Here is a 17,784-nt window from a genome sequence, read left to right on the forward strand (position 1 = left end):
ATGAAACATATAAGCCAAACAGGGATGAATAGTAATAACAATAAAACAACCGTAAGAATTGCAGCTCTCTCGAAATCGAATTCGACTTTGAAACGTGATTTTTTTTGTTTCGAATCAAGATAGTAATCAAATGATTGGTCCGTGGCCGAATCATCACCATGGACATTCAATAAAATCCAAATTATAAGAAAGAAAAAATATTTAAAAAAAAATAACATTTCGATTATTTTATCGACAATTGACAAGTTCGAAACTTTTCCAAATATAAATAAAATTATTATTAAAAGTCGTGGCAAAAAAAACCGTCGAACTTTTTTTTGTATGCATCGAATGATAATTGCTTGAAAATTTAAATTCAAATTCTAGAACTTCAAATCTTGACCATCTATGTCGATATAGCTGCCTAGTTTTAGCTCGTTTCTGTCTGTCTGTTCTCAGAAATTTTTTGATTTACTCGTTATTTTTTTTCTCTATATAAATTTAAAAATTCAGAATATGTCTACATCAGCACTGCCGGATGGGTGGAAACGAGAGGAAGTTAAACGTACTAATGGATTGACCATCAAAACAGATGTTATCTATGTCAGTCCTGAAGGACAACGTATCAAATCAAAAGCGGAGCTAGCCAAATATCTTGGCCAAACAATCGATTTATCGTCATTTGATTATCGTTCGGGCAAGATTAATCCATTGCTATTACGAAAAAGTAAAAGATCCTATGGTGTACATGATCATCGTGCACTAAAACATGATCCAACTACGATAAATCCAGTTCGACAAACGAATCCTTTTTTCAAACATCCAGTTACCATCGTGAGGACAAATACCAGCAATTCTAAAGTATTAAATCTACAACATATTAAAGAGATACGTCGTAAGCATAATCTAAGCTTTAATGAACCGAAATCCGATAACAACAATGAACGACCTTTTCAAATGTTTTGGCCACGAAGATTGGAAGGACAACGAGCATCGAATCATGCACTTGAACGTCTTGACGATTTTCAATTACCACCAAATATTCGAACATTCAATTCAACATTGGCTAATAACGAAGACATTTTCCGTACAATAACCGCTAATCTATACAATGATCAGCGAGCTATTCGTGGTCAAGAACGTAAAATTATTAATCGTATTCGTCGTGAAATGGATGAAGAGGATGTAATGAGAAATCTATTGGCATTCATTAATCCACATCAACCATTATCACATACGATTACAATTACCGATCAGGACATAATACAACAGGAAGAAGTGGTACGAAAATATCGTCGAAAATTACGCGATGCAATCAATCGATAATAAAAAAAAAATAAGAAAAACAACAAACCACCCATATAAACTAAATGTTGTATAAAAAATTATTTTTTACTTCATTGTAAATGTAAATATAAATGTATGTACCCTACAAACATTTGTAGTAAAGACAAATTATCATTTCAGAAAAAAAACAACACAAAAAAATCCAATCAAAAACACATCTTATTATGAATCTAACAATTTTTTCTGGCTTTTATTTATCAAATACATTTTTTTCAGTCATTTTTCATTGTTTTTCTCAGTTTAATTTGAATGAATACAACCATCATCACTCAAATTCATCAAAAAAAAATTAACTTGCTGACTAATGATGTCTTCTTGGATGATCATTGTCAACCTATAGGTACCAGTGTACATTGAGTTTTTTTTTTTTGATTTTTTTTTCACCGCTGGTTCAAAATCAAAATTTAGCGTTGGCGTTCATATGTAAAGTAACAATGGGTAATGGGCAATCTGAAATATATAACATGTACGAGTGCAAATGTGGATGTTCATATAGCATCAAATATATATACAACAACATTATCATGTTGTGGATGTTAAGCTATAGTTTTTGGTTTCACTTTGGCCATTTTTTTTTTTTTTTTTTTTGGGCTGGTATGTTTTTGTGTTGTGTGTGTGTGTGTCTTTGTGGTAGCTAATGAAAATTTGTTGTTTATACACATTGATACAGCTAATATTTTACCCCCTTTTTTGTGTTTGCCACTTTTGATCGTCGTCTTTTTGTATTTCAATCACCATCGCCATTATAAATGGCTACTACCACCTCGATTACATTCATACAGTGATGACACCACCTACCATCAATACAAATTTTCAATCACAATATTTAATGCAACAACCAACAAAACAAGAAAAAAAAATTCATAGTCTGGTTTGTTGAAGCTTGTTCATAGCCGATTTTTTTATGCATTCATTTTCCAACCAACCATAGCAAACAAAATAAAAACGTATAACGTTTTTGACGTTTTAAATTAAAAACAACAACAACAACAACCGAAAAGCTATTTCTTTTTTTTTTCTTCACTGTCAACGAAACACCAATATAAAATATATAGTTCAATTTTTTTTCTATATGCAAAAATATATTCGAACAAAGTTTTGAATTTCGATTTCGACAAAATAATTTTTTTTTCTCTTCACATTTTTTATTTTGACAAAAAAGAAATTCGTCACAACTCTGGATTCAATTCGCCGCCAACGACAACGATATATCTTTCGATTTCGTTTTGTCAATCAAATTGTTTGGATAATATCGCTTGCTTTAATCATTTTCATTATGTCTGAAGTAGAAAATAATACGACACCTAATCCGGCTGGTGATGAGAAATTGGAGAAAAAAGATTGTGAACAACAACAACAACAAGAAACAACAAACGGTAGCCAACAAATCACCAATGGTGATTCATTCAAGCCGGAAGATTATAAATCTTTGTATGATTTTACTGTCAAAGATATTGATGGTAATGAGGTAAGAATATTTTTCATCACATGATTCTGAATTTTTTTATATTGATTAATGATTTCGAAATCTGATTTCTTGATAGGTTTCCCTTTCAAAATATGAAGGAAAAGTCGTTTTGGTTGTTAATGTTGCTTCCAATTGTGGTTTTACTAAATCCAATTATCAACAATTGAATGAATTGTACGAAAAATATGAAAGTCGTGGTTTTCGAGTGGCTGCATTTCCCTGTAATCAATTTGCCGGACAGGAACCTGGATGCGATGCCGATATCAAAGAGTTTGCTAAGAAAAATAACGTAAAGTTTGATATGTATTCTAAAATCGATGTTAATGGATCAAACGCACATCCATTGTATCGTTGGTTGAAACTTAAACAACGTGGAATTTTCGGTACACAAGCAATCAAATGGAATTTTACCAAGTTTTTGATCAACAAAGAAGGTCAGCCAATCAAACGTTATTCACCAACAACTTCACCAAATTCTATTGAATCGGAATTCAAATCAATGTTGGATCCTGAAAAAACAAGTGATGATGATCAACAGCCGGCTGCCGAACAACCAAACAGCCAATAGACAAAGATGTTTGTCGTGTATGTGTTTGGGTATGATAATGGCTTACCAGATTTACGTACAAATTACCCAGGTTTTTTTTCTATCGATTATTACAATCGATCATTGACATTTTGGACCACAAATTAATTTTGAAAAAAACGTTGATCAAAACTTTCTTTTACACGTACACTTTTTTTTATCTCTATATATCCTACATCGATATATTCCATATTGATAAACTTTTCTTTTTTTTTCTCATTTTCAATTTTTCAAATCCAAATCCTTATAATTTCATAATGATTGTTCTTATTTTTTTTATTCGGTGTTTGAATTGAAAAACCCGAATTTTTTTTCTTGGCAAACTTTTCATTATGATATGTGTTTATCTTTGTGTGTTTTTGCTTGATTTAATTTTCGCTTCTATCGATGGCATTATAAATAAAAACAACTCAAAATGAAAATTTCTAAGATTCTAGATTTTTTTTTGGTGATGTTGGAACCTTTTTTGATTTTCGGATTTTTTTTTTTGTTTTTTTGCTGTTTGCTGAGAGTGTTCCCCGCCCGAACTTGACAAATGGCCGGTATTATATAGAAAATAGTCTCACTTTCTCAGACCCGGGAATCCATTTCTGCATTATGTTCACCATCGAATGTGAAAAGATGCGGCCAACCAAACACTCGATTATTCCATTCTATGCGCGTGTCTATCTGAGTATGGTTTAATGATGTTTTGAATTCTGTTGTTTGTTTTTCACATTGGATCGAGCACATCAACTATATTAACCAGATTTGAAAGATTCAGATATGGATTTTTTTAGCAAATCCAATTTTTTATAAAAATGTAAACAATTAGATGATATGGTTTTTGGTCATTTACTCGAACAACAACATTACGAAAATCATTAATAATAATCTATTGGAGAATCATGTCGTCATCAGCATCGGAAACAAGCGAAACACCATCGACTGGTATTAGTAATTGCAAAAGTATATGCATTGTTATTGTTGTCATTGGTTGTTTTGCTGTTTTGTGGCCAAAAATTTTCTATCCAATGCTTTTATATGGTATACGTTGGGATACCCGTCAATCGATCGATAATGGTAAATCGAAAATGGATCATTTTAAATTATTCTTATTGATATTTTTCTAAATAAAAATTACATCTTCAGCAAATAAATATATACTACCACCAAAAGTAATGGAAGCAATGCGACAATCACCAACGAAAAATCCACAACCACAAAAACTTCCAGGAAGGGTATGATCATTGATTGATTAAAATGATCATTTTTGAACAATGATTGTTCTTTATCATATCACAGCCACAATTTTACACAGGAAAACGTGAAATATCTACCAATATAGGTGGTGGCCAAAACAGCGTTTGGAATATATTTGTTCCATTATATGCCTTAATTTTGATCGTTATTTTTATGTACGCATTATTTAAGGTATATATAAGCTTTATATGTTTCTATGCACTATAAATTGACAATTTTTTTTTCTGTAAACAGTTATCACTAAAATCTGATGATATTCAATCAACTACAATTAGAGGATCTCGACTACAATTACGACAACAATCATCGTGGTCATCATTACATGATCCTAAACAATGTCGTGAATGTCAATATGATTTAGTAAGACAAGAATATACAAACAAACGTTATGATCCATTCATGTCACGAAGTTCATATCGAACTTTTGATTATTATGGACGTAGAAATGGTGAGTGTGAAAAAAAAATGTTTGTACAATTTCTATTCTAATAATAACTTTGACACTATCCGATAATTGACAAAAAAAAACAGTAAGTCGAATAATGCATTCATTAGTTGAAGATGTTAAAACATTCAGTGAACATCTAACCAAAACGGAGAAATGTTCATGTAAATTGGCTAAATATGATAAAGATGGTAATGAAGCGGAAAGTTTCCTCAAAACAAATAAACAAATCAATGATGAACCGATAAAGGTTTGTTATTTAATTTTTTCTGGTTCGTTTTTTTCCTTTTATCTAAAAAAAATCATTTTTAGCAAAACAAAGAAGATAATGAACAGCAGCAACAACAACAACAACAACTAAAACAACAAGATTCAGTAATCGTAATAGAAGAAAATTTGACGATCGAAAATCCATACATTGATAATATTAAGGAGAACGTTGATGTAACTGCAGCACAGCAGGATCATAAAGATGATAATGATGATGATATTGAACAGATTCATCATACGATGACAGATGAATGTCACGAGAACGATGGCCAAAATAGCAATGAAAACGTGAGGGAAAATAAAGAAAATATTATTGAACAACAACAACCAAATGCTGTTGGAATTTCAAATAAACCACATCGTACGATAAGAAAACGTATCATTGATAACTTCAAAACAAAAATTTTCAAAGACAAATGTAATGACAAATTTCAAGAATTTGAACAACAATCGAAAAGTTCATCGTCGAAATTGGTCCGAAGAATTAATCACAAACTGGATAAATTTAAGCATTTGAAGAAAAAATGAATGAGTCATTTAAGATGATATGATTGTCTCGATTTCAATCGAACATTCTAATAGTTTACGATAGCATTTGTATTTTTTTCGATGATAATCAAAAATTTCTGGTCGCGGTTCAAAAATTCGAATTTTTTCATCATCACCTATCTTGGCTCGAACTTGATTCAGCAAATAAATTAATTCGTTTAGCGAATTCGATCGATTTAGAGCCGCTACGAAAGACATGATTGCGGTTCCCGTTAACATATGATCCGTGCGATCTAAATCGTAAACAAAAATTTTTCGCTCCAAAATATCAGCATGTTTTTGAAGATAAAATTCATTTTTGGTCAGACCACCGCTTACAATCACCTGCCGTATTGGTTGTGCACTGTGTTCTATTTCTTCAATGATAAATTTTGTTTCATAAGCAATTGCTTCAATTGTGGCGCCATAGATTTCAAGCAATGATTCGTCTTCCAATGTCATACCATAGATGGCACCTTTTAGAAGTGGATCGGCAATTGGTGAACGATTTCCATGGAACGATGGATTCACAACCAATGAAGTTTGATGAATAAAATTCTTGGCTTGTAATTCATGGTTCAGTTTTTTTATGATTTCTTTAAAATTTTTTCCGTCTGAAGACTTTTTCTGTCGAATTATATGTTCTACTAACGCTCCAGAGGCACTTTGTCCAGCCTCACGAAGATAATATCCGGGAATGATTGCATTAGGATAAGGTCCCCATACACCTTTGGTCATGGTTCGGTTTTGATTTAAAACCATATGACAAGTCGAGGTACCAGCGATCATACAGAGTATATTTTCAAATGATTTGCCCAAATTTGATTTCGAAATGGAACGATCCGAAAAAGTTAACATAGAGATGGCACCAGCATGAGCGTCAATCAATGGACAGGCAATTTTTATAGTTTGATCGCCACCATTCAACGATATTCCAATTTGGTGAGCAATTTCGGCACTTAAATGACCAATCATCATTCCAGGTTGAATGATTTTGGTGCCAATTTTCATACGTATCGATTCATCAAATTTTATGCCTAAATAAAATAAAACAAACACATATGAATCAAATAAAATGCGATTATATTAATAGAGAATTAATCAAACGGAATCAAATATAATTTATACCTAATTTTTCGAATAAATCTGAATGCCATTTATCCTGTTCAACGTCATAACCCCATTTACAGACAACAGAACATAGGGAACGAGGAAATAGTTCTGGTTGGTTTTCAGACCATTGATTCGAACAACGGTAACTGAGCCAATCCGGTAATTCCATAAAAGCTTTTGTACGTCGAAAAAGTTCCGGATCATTGTTATGAATCCATATAAGTTTTGGTAATGAGAATTCGGGTGAACAAGTGCCACCAAATTGTTCAAGAATTTGATGGCCAGTTTGATTGATGAGCTCCGCTTCTTTGGAAGCACGGTGATCCATCCACATGATTACATCATAGTCATTCGATAATTGTTTTGAATTTAGATTATTAACATCACCAGAGATAATGACAAGTGAGCATGTTGCAGTAAAACCAATCGCATCAATCGTTAATGGAGTTTGATTCTGATTCGCCTGCTTGCAACAATCAGTAGCTGCCATACAGAAAGCCTGCCATATTTCGCTGGATTTTTGCTCATAAAAATTCTTTTTCCGATTGTATATAGTCAACTGATGTGTAGAAAAAGCCAACGGTTTTGGATTCAATTGATTATCATTAAATTCAAAAATAGCCACACGAACACTACCAGAACCAACATCACAACAAAGTGTGTGCATTTTATAAAATATCTATTTTTGAATTAATCGATTAAGAAGTCATTAAAATTAATATTTCAGACTTACCGAAAGGATAACTTACTAGGATATGGATAACGAATAATGCAGCCGAATCAATCCAATCAATACTATCAAGTTCAATATGTTTGTTTAATGAATGTAGATTGCTAAATCATCATCATGAACACGATCATTAATCATTCATGCCAATGTTTAGTCAATTAGGATCATGCTATTCGATCATGATCGATACTTATCTTCGGTAATCATAGATTTATTATCATTTTTTTTCTTATCCTTGCTTGAATTGAAGCCATTCATTATGGTAATTGTTTGACATTGAAATCGTGAATTAATGAAATTTCATAAAACAAAAGCGGCATGTGTGTTTATGTTATACAAATGTTTTTAATGGAAATATTTCTCATTGGATATCCAAACAGAATGCATACTGATTCCTAGGAAATATTCTCCTGACATACTGTTGATTTTGCAATCAATTATTGATTGAAATTTTAGACAAAAAAAACTTGCTCATTATTGGATGATGATTGTATATTTGATATATCCTCAGCGTCATTATTTTCGTTGACGTAATCATATTTTTTCTCTCATAATAGATTTCCTTGTTTGTTACAAAATTTCCATTGCTAGGAGATATGTTTGTATTTGCTGTTATAAGTGGATGAGTGAAATCTTTTAGCCCATTCAATAGTGATCATCATTTGACAAACATCATCGACAATCGACAAATGGCTATGATACGTAATTCTGGAATAATTTTTCGACAGGTATGCAATTATTTTTTTTTCTAATTCAATTTATTTATTTATTTAATTGGATTTAGCTTTTTGATCGAACATCATGTACCTATACATATATGTTGGCTTGTTCAAAAACCAAAGATGCCTTGTTAATCGATCCGGTTAAAGAATTAATTGAACGAGATCTAAATTTAATCAAACAATTGGATTTGAAGGTGAGAAATTTTGACCTTGAACATTTGATTCAATTTTGTTTGTACAATTTTTTTTTCATCATTTTCATTTTTGACTAATTTTAACATTTTTATATTTATTTTTTTTGAAATGTTGGCTCGTTGCTTTTCCAAAATTGAATTGGCAAAAAAACTTTTTCCATAGCTCAAATATGTACTCAATACACATGTTCATGCCGATCATATAACAAGCAGTGGACAGATTAAGAAAATATTGGACGGAGTACAGTCAATCATTTCAAAAGAGAGTGGTGCCGTTGCTGATGTTCATGTTGAAAATAATGATTCAATTAAACTTGGAGAAAATATCGATCTATTGGTCAAAAGTACACCAGGTATTTCGAAATTTCTATTTCTGAAAAAAAATATTTAATTATTTACTTTTGCGATTTCTCAATTTATTTTTCGAAACAAATTTATCGTCTCTGGACAATACACTTTGCCATTTGCTATCAAGGACATACAAATGGATGTGTCTCATATTTTCTAGCTAACGGTCCATGTGTTTTTACTGGCGATGCCCTATTGATCCGTGGATGTGGTCGTACCGATTTCCAACAAGGTATTGTAATTATTGTTTTCACAATTGAAATCAACGAACTTTTATGGAGAAAAAAAGACGAAAAAGATTTGTTAATATTTATTAATATTTTTCCATATTGTACATTTGATTTCATGAATTCTAGGCGATTCTGGAAAACTCTATGATTCAATACATAGTCAACTATTTACAATACCGGATGAATGTATTGTTTATCCTGCCCACGATTATAATGGCAATACATGTTCAACAATCGGTGAGGAAAAACTTTATAATCCTCGTCTATGTCGAACACGCGATGAATTCATTGATCTGATGAAAAATCTTAAACTTCAGCTTCCCAAATTGATTGGTAACCTTTGTCTTTTAGCTTGTTGGTATTATTATATATTTGTTTTAATTTTTTTTTATCTATAGATATTGCCGTTCCAGCAAACATGGTCTGCGGTGTTTAACCAACAAATAACAATGATCCCCGATTTGAGAAAAAAAATAATTTTTGTTTTCTTTAATTCATTCTTCTATATAGAAATGATATCAATATTTGATTTTCACATTGTTCGATATGATTATTTAAAAATTTTTTTTTAATTTTTAAAAATTCTGTTTATCTTGATTTAGGATCAAAATATTTATCGGATTATTTAATTTTTTTTCTATTTGTTTTCTTCCTTCTTTGTTTTGGTTATAGAATTTTTTTTTTCAATATTTGTTAAAATTATCAGAATAAATGATCATTACTCTAAACCCAAATAAAAATGTTGATAATCGAATGAATGAATGATACAAAATAATTATATAAACCACATCAAATTTTGTTAACATTTCATTATGGACAAACGGAAATAGATTGTACATTGACCACACCTTTATAATGTTATTTAGTTTTATTTTTTTTTTCATCATTTGAAATGAAATTGGAGAATTTTATAATTGTTGGTATGAATTTCGAAATTAAAAAATTGATCAACATTTTTTGTTCATGGTTGCTAATTATTTAATTTTCGCTACTATTTTTTTCGTGGACATTTATATTTTAATTTTTCTGTCAGATTTGTAATAGACGTGTTAATAAAAAGTTTGAATATTCGATGGCTATTTTTTATATATTTAATGTGGTAAATTTAGTATATTTAATATATATATACGATCTATGATCAATAGTAAATACCAATTGCAAGAACTGGTTTCGTATGTTGATATTAAAAGATGATTATCATATTGTCATGAGTTTTTCTTTCGATTATTATAAAGTGTGCAAAGAATGATGGGTGTAACTGCCAACCTAAAAAAACAATTATTTCAAGGTGTTTCCAAATTAACGGAATCTAATAAAAATCAACATGCAAGAATCGTCAACATTGAATTGGTAAACAATTTGTTTAATTTTCGGTCCTGTGAAACTTTCACAAAAATTTCAAGTGGCTCTCAATGTGAACATTATAAATTGAATTAAATTTATCACTGTTCATGTATGATAAGAGTAATGAAAACGAATTTTCTAGACCATATAGGGCTTCCAAAACCATTTATGGCCGGTAGCATCTGGTTTCATAATTTTTTACTTGTTTCGTCCAATATTTTTTTCTATTTTTTTTGTGTGAGTGTGTGTTCAAATGCTATTATGATAGCTGAATTTGTATTCAATTCATTTTTTTTCTCTTCATCGTTTTGTTTCATTTAGTTTATCGTGTTCAATGATGTATGATAAACGAGAATGTCTACTATAATGTTGTGAATATTCAAAAGGTTTCAAAAAGTCGTTAACATGTGATTTAAAATCATTTATTAATTTAGACTGAATTTTTTTTCATCGTCTATGAAATTTTATGTTGCCACGTTTAAATTAATAGCATGAATAAATAAAATAACCAAATATGAACTATCAAAAAAAACACTTGAACTCGTCTCATGACTAATTTTAATTTCATTCAGACACAAACAAACAAATATTATTTACCTTGTCACAAGACACTAAATACCTGTATTTATAATGAATCTGGTCAAAGTCAATACTTAGATTTCATCCTGGTGGCACGAAATCTATAGATCTTTTTTCGTAGTACATGTGGGTGTTTATATAAGCCCAACAGCGATTCAGAGAATTTTCTTTTCCGCTAAAAGCAAAGGCAATATTATGTATGCGTGCAGTGATCTTTCAAGTCATGGCAGAGAAAATGGAATCAGAATTTTAAAATAAAAAATTTATTTTAAATTTGTTGGATATTTTACATTGAAAATTGAATGACTTTATTGGTTCTATATTTTCCTACTTCCTGAATGGAAAGTGAATGAAATATTTTTTTTTATAATTTAAATATAAATAAACTAGGTCAGGAAAATGTAAAGTTGCCACTTTATTTTTCTCTAAAAGAATTTTGATTCCATTCACATAACATCTTTTTACTTAAGTGTTATGGTATTCAACAAAAAACAATGAAGCTTCAAGAATGATAAGATTGGGTCATCACTGTTGTGTGAATTTTTTTCATTTCCTTTTTTTTTCTCTCCATAAAAATTAAACCTCTACTTGTGTGCGTATGAATAAAAAGCCATCGGGTTACCGAACAAACGCCCTTCTATGCAAACAAACCAAAAAAAAAACGCTAGCTTCAGTTGAATAAATAATATTAAATATTCATTCGATGTTTCAATAAAGGAATAATGGTTTCCACCAAAAACTTCTAGCTAATTTACCGTTATCATCCATGTTTTAATCAACACTCTATTTGGACGTCGTATAGGTCAAGTAGAATAGAACGGATAATCAACAATTTTTTTTCATTTCAATCGTACATTAAATGTTGATTTTTTTGGCCAAATGATTTTCGTATTCGGTAATGGTTATTCTTGGGCTATCCATATTACTTATTGTTTACTTAATGCAACATTATTGTCTTGTTTATTAAATAAACTGTTGGCCTAGTGTAAATTTTCATTAAAAAAAGTGTAAATAAAATGGTTTCTTGGTTATTATTACATTGTAAATGTCTTTTCTTGTTTTTTTTCATCTTGTTTAACCAAAATGACAACTACGTTATCGTCGTCGTCGTCGTCGTCAAAAATGGCTCTAAAACTAACAATCAATTTCGATTATTTAAAGCCGACCAGAATCAAAAATCAATCCCAAAACTTGTGGTCACATTTATTCGAATCATACTGAATTCTGCTGTTTTCAACAAATATTTTTCTATTATCTACTTGTATTTATATTCTTTTTTGTGCTTAATTATCAAAATTTCGTTTGTGTATCTTGTGCCATTTTTTGCTGGATTAATTTTGCCAAAGTGCTCAACCATCGTTATCATCATTATTATTATAATCATCAACTTAATGCTTATGTAACCCAACGAGAAAATAAAATAAAAAAAAAATTCAAGTCACAAAAAATATATTAAAAACAACAACAAAAATTTATTTAGGATTTTTCTATTTAATTCGAGATATCGAACTCTGACAAACATTACGACAACAATGGAGTTTATAATGAATCAAGAACAAAATTATGATAATCTAGACAATTCTGTCAACATCAATAATAGCATCCGTAACAACAAAAATGTTGTTAATGTAATTAAAAATTATTTGATTCTATCATCGGCGAAAAAATCGCCATCAATAATGATGATGGCGGTGATGAAATCAAAATGTCGTCATCATAGTTCTTCATCATTGTTTTCATCTTATTATTATCTTCTATGGCTTGCTGTTTTTGTTTTTTTCGATTTACGATTCTGGGCAATTGATCAAAATTTTGCATCAGTCGAAGCGTCAATCGTTTGTCCTAAATTAATTCCGGTTCGAAAGACACCACGTTTTGGTAAAAGAAGTGCTGATTACAATAAAATGTATCCATTCGAATGCCTTGAATTCAAAAAACGTTTAATTAATGAATTCCTTCCAATGGCTAAGATTGTTCATTCCTCGGAGATATCAAAAACAAATTATGAACTGATTGATTCATTAACACAAACTGGACGATCATTGGTTGCATCATCATCGGCGCCTCCAATACCGGAAGGCAAAAACATATTTGGCGTGATATATGGTCAACCTAATCAGTTTGAAAAATATTTTCTTTCAATATTGAATAAACATGCAGCAGAGTCAACACCAACATCGGCACCATCAGTTGATGCCAACACAACAGTGTCCACAAAATCATTGATATCAACATCTTTATCACCTGAATCTGGAATCAAAGATTCGAATGAATCATCGAATACAGACGCTGAAACGACATTACGACGTCAACGGGAGATTTTAGCACGATTATTCGTTTCATACATTGATAAATTGAAAGAACAAAATCAGCGACAACAGCAAAAACAACAACCTTAATAGCATCTTGATATAAAAATAACATGATGGTAATTCAAGTAGCATTTATATCTTGTTTCTGAATGAAAAAAAAAACATCATCTACTTCAAAACATTGAAATAATGAAAATATTCTCCAGATATCATTCGATGAAAATGATCATGATAATTTGACGGAAAATTTAATGAAAAGACTCTACATCATAATCGATGGAAAGGATTTATAATAATTCACGCCAACTATCTATAAATTTCATCATTTAAATTTTTAATTTGCACTTTTTTTCATTTCTCATGCACATACACATATACACATCCTAAGGTGTTTAATTGACGTCCAAAAAATTGTTTTCATTCTAACTAATTATGGATTTTACATTATATTATATTGTTAGACCATACGTAATAATAAACAGTAACAATTTAACTTTATTATGCTACAAAATTTATTATATAAAATATATACTCATCACTATATTATCCTGTTTACCCAGATTCTGATAATGAATAAAAAAACCAATTACAAAAAATCCAGAAAAAAATAATCATTATATTGAAACCTAATTGTTTTTAATGCAAATAAATAAATAAATGTTGAATGTGAAAAAAAAACAAAAAAAAAGATTCGAATCGAAAACCAAATTTTGTTGACCATTCATGTGATCCGATATGATATCGGAAAGAAATGGTTTGAATTATCGATTTACAAATAAAAAAAATTCTCATTTTCGTGGCCAAATTTCTTATTTTTAAATTCAAACATTAAATGATAAAATCTGCTTTGGTAAATGTTTGATAGATGTCACATGATTTTTTTTTTAAAAAAAACCAAAATAAGATATGATTCAATCAAATAAATATATATGAATCGTATTATGGTTAATAATCTATTCATACTTATCAGATTTAATTTTCATTCAATTTAATATTTATTTAATTTGACATATAACTTCGACTTATATTCTGTATTCCATATTCTGGATATTTTTATACTATTATTCATTCAAATTCATATGTAATCTATGAATTTGATTAGATTTTTTTTGTGAGGGAAAAAATTTTGAATTTCAACAACATCGATCTACTATAATGTGGAAAGAATTCGTTTTTTTCCATTTAAATTTGAATATTATTAGTACCAATACAGGTAATTTGTCATTAGAATTTCATTCACTATTAATGATTACAGAATCATAACATTTGTTTTAATTTAAATCTAATTTTTAATATTCAGTCTGTCTGTTTGTTTGCATTTGATTCATTCATCACCATTTGAATTTAAATTATTAGTTCAATTCCAAGAATGATTTCGATATAATCCGGTACATTTAATATAATAAAATCTGCATAAATTTTTTTTTCCGTTCAGTTCCATTAGTTTTTATCTTTTTTGTTGTTTGAAATGGACTTTGTTCAGATTAAATAATATTGTGATTTTCGTGGAATTTAATGAAATTTATTTAATAAAAAGACAGGAAAAGATAAATCGATTAGCGAAACAGAACAGATTTCGTTCCGATCAACGAGTTGTTAATTTGAGATGTATTGAAAAATGTTCATTTTAATGACAGTAACAAGAATGATGAAAAAACAAAATGAAATTTTCACAAATGTCATTCTGATCAGTTTTTTTTTGATGATGATGATGATAATAAAAAACAAATTGGAAAGAATTATCATTAAAAAAAAGTTATCAAGTATTCAAGAATGAAAATGTGGAAATGAATGTTCGAATATCGTATAAAAACAATTTCATGCGTAAAGAGACTACATGAGGAAGAAAAAAGAATAGCTGAATCCAATACACCTTTTGGTAATGATTATGATGATGGGGATAATAATAAATGATCATATTCTTGGTAAAAATATGCAGCAAATAAATTCATCTTGCATGAGTTTCATGTATGAACATTCGTACATTATAAATTTGGATTTATCGAAGCGTCGTCGTTGTTGTTGGAATTTTTCTCTCGAATTGATTGAAAATAATCGTATAAGAATAAATGATTAGAATAAGTTTTGCCAGAAATCTTCTGTTCAATTCAATTTGTCCAAGTAAAGTGAATGTTGCTTGATTTGATAGCAGTCCATTAGCAACAAAATTTATCTATGACAGCCGTATTTGTAGCAAGTGGACAGAGAAATAAGGGAAAAAATAAACATAAAATAGAACAAAAAAAATAATAAGACATAAATTCAGAAATGGAATAAATGCAAACCTCTTCAAAAAATTTTGTTGATCTGTCCTGGGGTTTTGTATTCAATACATAACTGTATAGAATCGATTTGGTCATTGACGATAGTTGATGGACGTCGCTCAATTCTTTTAGACCATAAAACAATATCAATGACATTAGGAATGCTAAACATGCTGCCGAAAGAAATTGTACACTTTCACCATTGACACCCGATTCGACAATATTAATTGTTTGGCTAACGAAATAAATGATGCCAAAAAATAGAAATCCAATAAACACTGGTATATAGAATGAGAATGAATCATCGATTTTTCGCGTTACTTTTAAAATGTTTTGAAACCTATACATTGAAGAGAGAGAGAGAGAGAGAAAGAAATAAAAAATGATGTTGGGTAATCCGAAAAAAAGATCAATAGATAATGTATTAAAGTTTTCGCACCATGATTTGATAATTTCAATGTCATCTATTTCGGGTACATCTTCGACTTTGATTAAATTTTTAATGAATAAATTCAGATGAATAATACGATATTTGAGTGACCAAACTAAAGCAATCAATAGAACAGCATCAGCGATAAAAAAATATAATGCATAAACTGTTACAAAACGCATAGTACGTAGCCAGGCTATAAGTTCAAGATCTTTATTTTCATCGGTTATTATCTCTACGGCGCTGTATATCAAATAGCCATAGTAAAAAAGAAGCAATGCGGCCAATACATATGAAATGGAAGTTAATAAATAGAATTTCCATCGATTCCATTTTAAACGGAAACAACTTCGTGCCAGCAATGTTTGACAACGTTCATTGATTGGATTTAGATCGAGTAATTGTAGAACACGCTCGATTCGTTTTCGATTAAGCCATATTAAATCAAGACCAACAACGCCAGCCAACAAATATGAAAATATGAAAATATCTTCAATCAATTCGCTAGTCAAATGTTTACGGGAGAATAAATTGTACATAAGACGAATCAACCAAAACAAGACCATTGCGTGCGCCAAGATCGAAATGACAAATGTATAAATCTGACCATAAAAAAAATCAAACAAAGTATGGTAAGTAAACATACGAAAAAAATGATTGAAAATTGAAACAATATTTACTTTCATTAATTTTGAATTGACGCATGATTGTTTTTTACGATCAAAACAATAATTGAATGGACAGCCCACAAGAATATATGGAATCATGATGGAGAAAATCGTTTCATACAATCTAATCGACATATCAATACGATCCAAATCTTTATCATCATCACCGCTACTGATGGCGATTCGCATATTATCCGAAATCAAAGATCGATATTTTTCATCCATTAACGTTTGTGGTTTATTGACATCATCCGTTGATTTTGTTGTTGAATTTTTGGAACGATTTTTCATTTCATTACAATGGTTGATGTTCGTATCATCATTTGGTTGATTGGCAACTGGAGCCACTTTCATTTCCATTGATTCTGACATGATTACAAATTTGAAATCAATAATCGTAATGAAAAAAAAAACAGAAACTGAAAAAACGGTGTTTAAATCCGGATCGATGAATAGAATGAACGGAAACAAAATCTCAGCCGAATAAATGAGATTAAAATCGATTAGATTCAGCGACAATAAATATCGCTATACTATATATATGGCATTGTTTTGACAGAAAGCTGTATGAAGCTTGATGAGAATTCGAAAACAAAACAAATCTTTGGGCAACTCGCACATAAACGACGTTTTTCTTTTTTCGTATACATACATTGATGATGATTATCAACAACACCATGCATACACATGTGTTCAACAACAGTTACACCCTGACCACATGTCGAAACATTCTATTATTATATTGGTCGACAATGATGGATGATAAAACCAATGTAATGTAATGTAATGTTTTTTGTTTTTATTTCTTGTAAGCAATCTAACTGATTTTAAAGTCATTGGCATTGGCATTTAAACACATGTCAAATATTCCACAATAAAAATCATTGATAGATTAAACTAATAATAATAATAATAAAAAGGAATCGTATTGTATGACTTGCACAATCTAATTATATTTTATCGATGATGATGATGATGATGACGA

The 17,784-nt window shown here is 29.9% G+C and overlaps 6 protein-coding genes across 7 annotated transcripts; 4 read left to right on the forward strand and 2 right to left on the reverse strand.

Moving 5' to 3' along the window:
• The first annotated feature begins 401 nt into the window (after positions 1-401).
• MBD-like (methyl-CpG-binding domain protein 2) lies at positions 402-1,600 on the forward strand. The gene has a single exon (XM_047057660.2). It carries the CDS (start codon positions 496-498, stop codon positions 1,303-1,305), a length of 810 nt encoding a protein of 269 aa, XP_046913616.1. The 5' UTR covers positions 402-495; the 3' UTR covers positions 1,306-1,600.
• Positions 1,601-1,985: 385 nt separating this feature from the next.
• LOC124494484 (uncharacterized) lies at positions 1,986-3,802 on the forward strand. Its single transcript, XM_047057663.2, has 2 exons — positions 1,986-2,794; positions 2,871-3,802. Exons 1-2 carry the CDS (start codon positions 2,603-2,605, stop codon positions 3,360-3,362), a joined length of 684 nt encoding a protein of 227 aa, XP_046913619.1. The 5' UTR covers positions 1,986-2,602; the 3' UTR covers positions 3,363-3,802.
• Positions 3,803-4,000: 198 nt separating this feature from the next.
• Positions 4,001-6,966, forward strand: RIC-3 (RIC3 acetylcholine receptor chaperone). The gene is made up of 6 exons (XM_047057655.2): positions 4,001-4,442; positions 4,512-4,600; positions 4,665-4,793; positions 4,857-5,070; positions 5,154-5,317; positions 5,380-6,966. The coding sequence occupies exons 1-6, from the start codon at positions 4,268-4,270 to the stop codon at positions 5,863-5,865; spliced, it is 1,257 nt and encodes a 418-aa protein (XP_046913611.2). The 5' UTR covers positions 4,001-4,267; the 3' UTR covers positions 5,866-6,966.
• Positions 5,627-8,028, reverse strand: LOC124494474 (FGGY carbohydrate kinase domain-containing protein). Of its 2 annotated transcripts, none has more exons than XM_047057651.2 (3): positions 7,728-8,028; positions 6,994-7,657; positions 5,627-6,902 (listed from the first exon to the last, which is right to left on the reverse strand). In XM_047057651.2, exons 2-3 carry the CDS (start codon positions 7,643-7,645, stop codon positions 5,875-5,877), a joined length of 1,680 nt encoding a protein of 559 aa, XP_046913607.2. In that variant the 5' UTR covers positions 7,646-7,657; positions 7,728-8,028; the 3' UTR covers positions 5,627-5,874. The 2 variants fall into 2 exon arrangements, with proteins under 2 accessions (XP_046913607.2, XP_075585799.1); XM_075729684.1 differs by having other exon boundaries at positions 7,712-7,784.
• Positions 8,029-8,106: 78 nt separating this feature from the next.
• LOC124494485 (persulfide dioxygenase ETHE1, mitochondrial) lies at positions 8,107-9,942 on the forward strand. The gene is made up of 6 exons (XM_047057665.2): positions 8,107-8,436; positions 8,493-8,624; positions 8,788-8,977; positions 9,100-9,204; positions 9,329-9,535; positions 9,601-9,942. The coding sequence occupies exons 1-6, from the start codon at positions 8,398-8,400 to the stop codon at positions 9,636-9,638; spliced, it is 711 nt and encodes a 236-aa protein (XP_046913621.2). The 5' UTR covers positions 8,107-8,397; the 3' UTR covers positions 9,639-9,942.
• A 4,995-nt stretch (positions 9,943-14,937) lies between these two features.
• Positions 14,938-17,545, reverse strand: LOC124494476 (uncharacterized). Its single transcript, XM_047057653.2, has 4 exons — positions 16,812-17,545; positions 16,141-16,733; positions 15,723-16,041; positions 14,938-15,610 (listed from the first exon to the last, which is right to left on the reverse strand). The coding sequence occupies exons 1-4, from the start codon at positions 17,169-17,171 to the stop codon at positions 15,437-15,439; spliced, it is 1,446 nt and encodes a 481-aa protein (XP_046913609.1). The 5' UTR covers positions 17,172-17,545; the 3' UTR covers positions 14,938-15,436.
• Between the last annotated feature and the right edge of the window lie 239 nt (positions 17,546-17,784).

The sequence above is a fragment of the Dermatophagoides farinae genome, chromosome 3 (assembly GCF_024713945.1).
Source record: "Dermatophagoides farinae isolate YC_2012a chromosome 3, ASM2471394v1, whole genome shotgun sequence".
Classification (NCBI taxonomy): Eukaryota; Metazoa; Arthropoda; class Arachnida; order Sarcoptiformes; family Pyroglyphidae; genus Dermatophagoides; species Dermatophagoides farinae.

Bases quoted from the DNA above. Each gene is read 5' to 3' on its own strand.
- MBD-like (XM_047057660.2), top strand. From the start codon at position 496: ATGTCTACATCAGCACTGCCGGATGGGTGGAAACGAGAGGAAGTTAAA.
- LOC124494484 (XM_047057663.2), top strand. From the start codon at position 2,603: ATGTCTGAAGTAGAAAATAATACGACACCTAATCCGGCTGGTGATGAG. The intron at 2,795-2,870 runs GTAAGAATATTT...ATTTCTTGATAG, and splicing joins AAGATATTGATGGTAATGAG to GTTTCCCTTTCAAAATATGA.
- RIC-3 (XM_047057655.2), top strand. From the start codon at position 4,268: ATGTCGTCATCAGCATCGGAAACAAGCGAAACACCATCGACTGGTATT. The intron at 4,601-4,664 runs GTATGATCATTG...ATCATATCACAG, and splicing joins CACAAAAACTTCCAGGAAGG to CCACAATTTTACACAGGAAA. The intron at 4,794-4,856 runs GTATATATAAGC...TTCTGTAAACAG, and splicing joins TTATGTACGCATTATTTAAG to TTATCACTAAAATCTGATGA.
- LOC124494474 (XM_047057651.2), bottom strand. From the start codon at position 7,645: ATGCACACACTTTGTTGTGATGTTGGTTCTGGTAGTGTTCGTGTGGCT. The intron at 6,903-6,993 runs GTATAAATTATA...TATTTTATTTAG, and splicing joins AGATTTATTCGAAAAATTAG to GCATAAAATTTGATGAATCG.
- LOC124494485 (XM_047057665.2), top strand. From the start codon at position 8,398: ATGGCTATGATACGTAATTCTGGAATAATTTTTCGACAG. The intron at 8,625-8,787 runs GTGAGAAATTTT...CTTTTTCCATAG, and splicing joins TCAAACAATTGGATTTGAAG to CTCAAATATGTACTCAATAC. The intron at 9,205-9,328 runs GTATTGTAATTA...CATGAATTCTAG, and splicing joins TCGTACCGATTTCCAACAAG to GCGATTCTGGAAAACTCTAT.
- LOC124494476 (XM_047057653.2), bottom strand. From the start codon at position 17,171: ATGTCAGAATCAATGGAAATGAAAGTGGCTCCAGTTGCCAATCAACCA. The intron at 16,042-16,140 runs GTGCGAAAACTT...TTCAATGTATAG, and splicing joins ATTGAAATTATCAAATCATG to GTTTCAAAACATTTTAAAAG. The intron at 15,611-15,722 runs GTTTGCATTTAT...CGGCTGTCATAG, and splicing joins CAACAAAATTTTTTGAAGAG to ATAAATTTTGTTGCTAATGG.